Source organism: Mya arenaria, chromosome 12 (genome assembly GCF_026914265.1).
Source record: "Mya arenaria isolate MELC-2E11 chromosome 12, ASM2691426v1".
Lineage (NCBI taxonomy): Eukaryota > Metazoa > Mollusca > Bivalvia > Myida > Myidae > Mya > Mya arenaria.
Window position 1 is genome coordinate 37,895,236 of NC_069133.1, and position 3,412 is coordinate 37,898,647.

Sequence of the window (3,412 nt, forward strand, 5' to 3'; positions counted from 1 at the left end):
CAGTACAAAGTGATATTTTTGTAAATTGTTACACACTGTGCATATCCATCCATGTATAAACCAGTATTGTAGCAAATTTACACATTTTGTAAACTGTAGATGGAAGAAACTTGTCGTACAAAAAGCTAACAAAAACTTACTCGACCAACATTTTTCTATGATTGATTGTTCAAATGTTTAATGTACGTATTTGTCCATAAATTTATGTAAATTTGAAAAAAAATATACGTTTAAAAGTCAAAATGCACAGAATCTTATCACATTCGTATATCATGTAATGTCAGATGTATACATATTCGTTGCAAACTATAAACCAAAACACACAAACACATATTTCTATTTATTTTGCAATAAGAATATCTTCATTATATCGACAAACTATCTTTTAATTGATCAATGCCGTTTCATTGTTGATCGATATGGATTTTTTAATACATTCTTCATTAACAATATCGCGAATTCTCGTCTAGACCGAGATTTTACACCGAGATTTCATTAAATCTCGCCCTGTTGCATTTCCCTGTTCTTTATATATCTGGTTTTGCCAAGTGTAATGTCATCCTTCAATTTTCTGATGTTACCTAGACCAAAACAGTGTAAAATATTTGTTGGAAGATAATTGATAAATGACTTCCAGTCAAGAAATAAATTGTGAATTTTTATTGTTACATAAAATTATTTGAATATCCTCATTGTTATAAACAATTGCTCAGATATTTTACGTGTATTTTGATCCGGATACGTATAGCTCTTAAAACGAGTGGTTGGGAGCGGTCTATTTACCATTACTTTAATTATGTTTGTGCGTTTTGGTAGCATAGATATTCTAACTCAATATTTTTATTTACATCATCGGACAATGTTGGGTTCTTTTAAACAGTTTTAAAATTATATACATTAAGACATTTCCGTTTCGGTGACATTTACCAATCCTTTCTAAATATTTTAATAGCTTGAATGTACGTATTCAGATATAAGGCTTTCGCTAGCATGAAGTGTCCTTCTTGATAAACATATTTTTCAGAACTAATTTAAGCACGAAGGACAAATATATGTGCATTATAATCCAAAAAATGATATTCACGGTTTTTGTTATATTTTTTTTAACGAGTGGGCAAACTATAGCTTCCGATTTTAAGAACTCGAACTTTGAAATTGCGAATTTCATAAACGGAGAGGAAATATTTCGTTTGATACTTCCGTCACTCCTGAAGTGCCACACATATTGTGGGGACGGATGCGGAGCTGTAAGGTACTTCAGGTTGACTGGTGAATGTGTTCTGTTCTCTGAAGTCCTGCTGCTGACAGATGCTGCAAATGTGACGTCATCTCTTGACGCCATGGAGTACCGAAAGGTAGATTATGTTGAACTACAATTTGTTCCTCGGATAAGCTTGTTTTAAATGAAACAAATCAAGATTATTTTGATTTTTACTTTTTAACTTCCACGCAAACCGTTACCTCTCTCGTTTTTCAGCGTCACACGTCGAAACTTTAATGTTCTTGTGTAATCTGAACAAACTGCTGGTATCAATGGTATGTCGTCATAAGAAGTTCAAATAAACATAATTTTGATGTCTTTTTTTTTAAACATTTCTCATCCGAAAGGCGTTAAAAATGCAAATTAAATAATTGTCAGTATAATTATGTCAGTGTCTGCTTTGCGCAGCAATGACGCATATTCATAGAAACGCATAGATATTCAAGATGAACATATTTTGTAAAATAGATGTCACCAGCACAAAATCTCTGAGAACATCTTATAAATATTTTTTTCTATTTTATATTGAACGATTCTATAACATATTTTAAAAACACATTCCCAGTGAGTTCATATATTTTCAAACTGGACAACGAATATTGAAAACTCATTTTTTTTCAAATCAATTTTAGTTTTTTACGTAATATTGATTGAATTTAAAAAAATATTATTATATCAATCATTAACTCGATACCGTACATCAAAGGGATACGAAAACGGAAGCAAAGAATGAATATCTTAACTTAAAAAAAATGGTATTTTTCAGATTTCGCCACTGGAAAATCGTTTTCAGGCGGTATTTTCCGGAGGAGGAAAATCCTGGGAAGACGCGCTCAATTTTTGCGAACATCTTGGTTATGGGTTAGCAACGATACAGGATCAACTAGATTTTGACGCATTGGCAGCAACGATAAACAAAACTCTTATCTATGAAGAAGCTGCTGGCTGTTCCGAAAGGGCTTGGCTTGGTGGCGAAAAGGAGGTAAACGTCTGGAAGTGGAACAGAAGGGAGGTAGTTGAAGAAAACTGGCCATTTTGGGGCGTGGGGCAGCCAGATCATGGTGGAAGGGCTTGCATGAGAATTCTTTTCATGGCTGATAAATGGTTGGCTGTCAATGACCATAAATGTACCACAGCCATGTGTGCCTTTTTCTGTGAGTAATCGACAGGTCTCTTTGATCTTTTAATCATAGACACCTATTTTGACTTATATGGTTATTTTGATGTTTGTTGTTTTCTGTATGTTGTATTAGGTCTCAAAAAGCAATCAGCAATTCACATTTCGCGAATGGAAGCTTAGCTACGCTTAGTCAGTTGCCGGAGGTATATTGTCAAACGTAGTCGCAGACACCCATTGGATAATTCAACCATGTGCTAGCATTTATTGACGAACATAATCACTTTATTGGTCCATAGGATGATAGAAAAACAAACAACCGTTGTCTTAATGTAAGAGGTATACATATAAAACATAACAAGTGTTCAAGCAAAACGATAAGTTGCTTAAAATCGATCTATTTATTTATATACCTTCGTCACGTGAGTTTATTGACAAAGGGGAAGCATCGCTGTATTGCTTTTATGACATAAACGGTTCATTCGGAACTTCTCTGTCATTTTCATCGAAAACAACCTCGGATGTATGCCGGTACATCTGTTGAAGTAGTTCGTAATTTTTATATCATTAATTAGATGTAGGGTTTTTGAGTTGTAGTTATTGATCTAAGTTTAAAGTGATTTCCAGTAAAGTAAATAAAATTACTACGCTATCAAATTGCAGCGGACTTAAACGTACCTCTTTTTATGTATGTTAACCGTCCAAATTGATCCGAGGTTGTTTTCGATAAAAATGGCCGAGGAGCTCCGAATGGTGAACGGTTATGGCAAGGTATGGATACCAACGTGTGTCCAAACTAAAGAGGATATGCCAGGACAGTGGCAATTGTATATATATATATGCTCTATTCCTTAGAATACATAACCTTTACTTGCCTTTTGACATAAGACTGAAGCTTTTTTATGCTTCCACTGTCCCCATTCAAACGTACGAATGTGAAGTCTGGGGCTTTGAAAACCTTGATTTGTTGGAGCAACTTCATTGTATTTTTTGTGTCGGATTATATATTCTGGAAAGAGAACTCCAAGTTCAAA

General features: G+C 34.1%; 1 protein-coding gene across 1 annotated transcript; it reads left to right on the forward strand.

Annotated features, from left to right (window-relative positions):
• Window positions 1-1,149: 1,149 nt before the first annotated feature.
• On the forward strand, window positions 1,150-2,423 carry LOC128210658 (uncharacterized). The gene is made up of 2 exons (XM_052915010.1): window positions 1,150-1,355; window positions 2,028-2,423. Exons 1-2 carry the CDS (start codon window positions 1,341-1,343, stop codon window positions 2,421-2,423), a joined length of 411 nt encoding a protein of 136 aa, XP_052770970.1. The 5' UTR covers window positions 1,150-1,340.
• The last annotated feature ends 989 nt before the right edge of the window (window positions 2,424-3,412 follow it).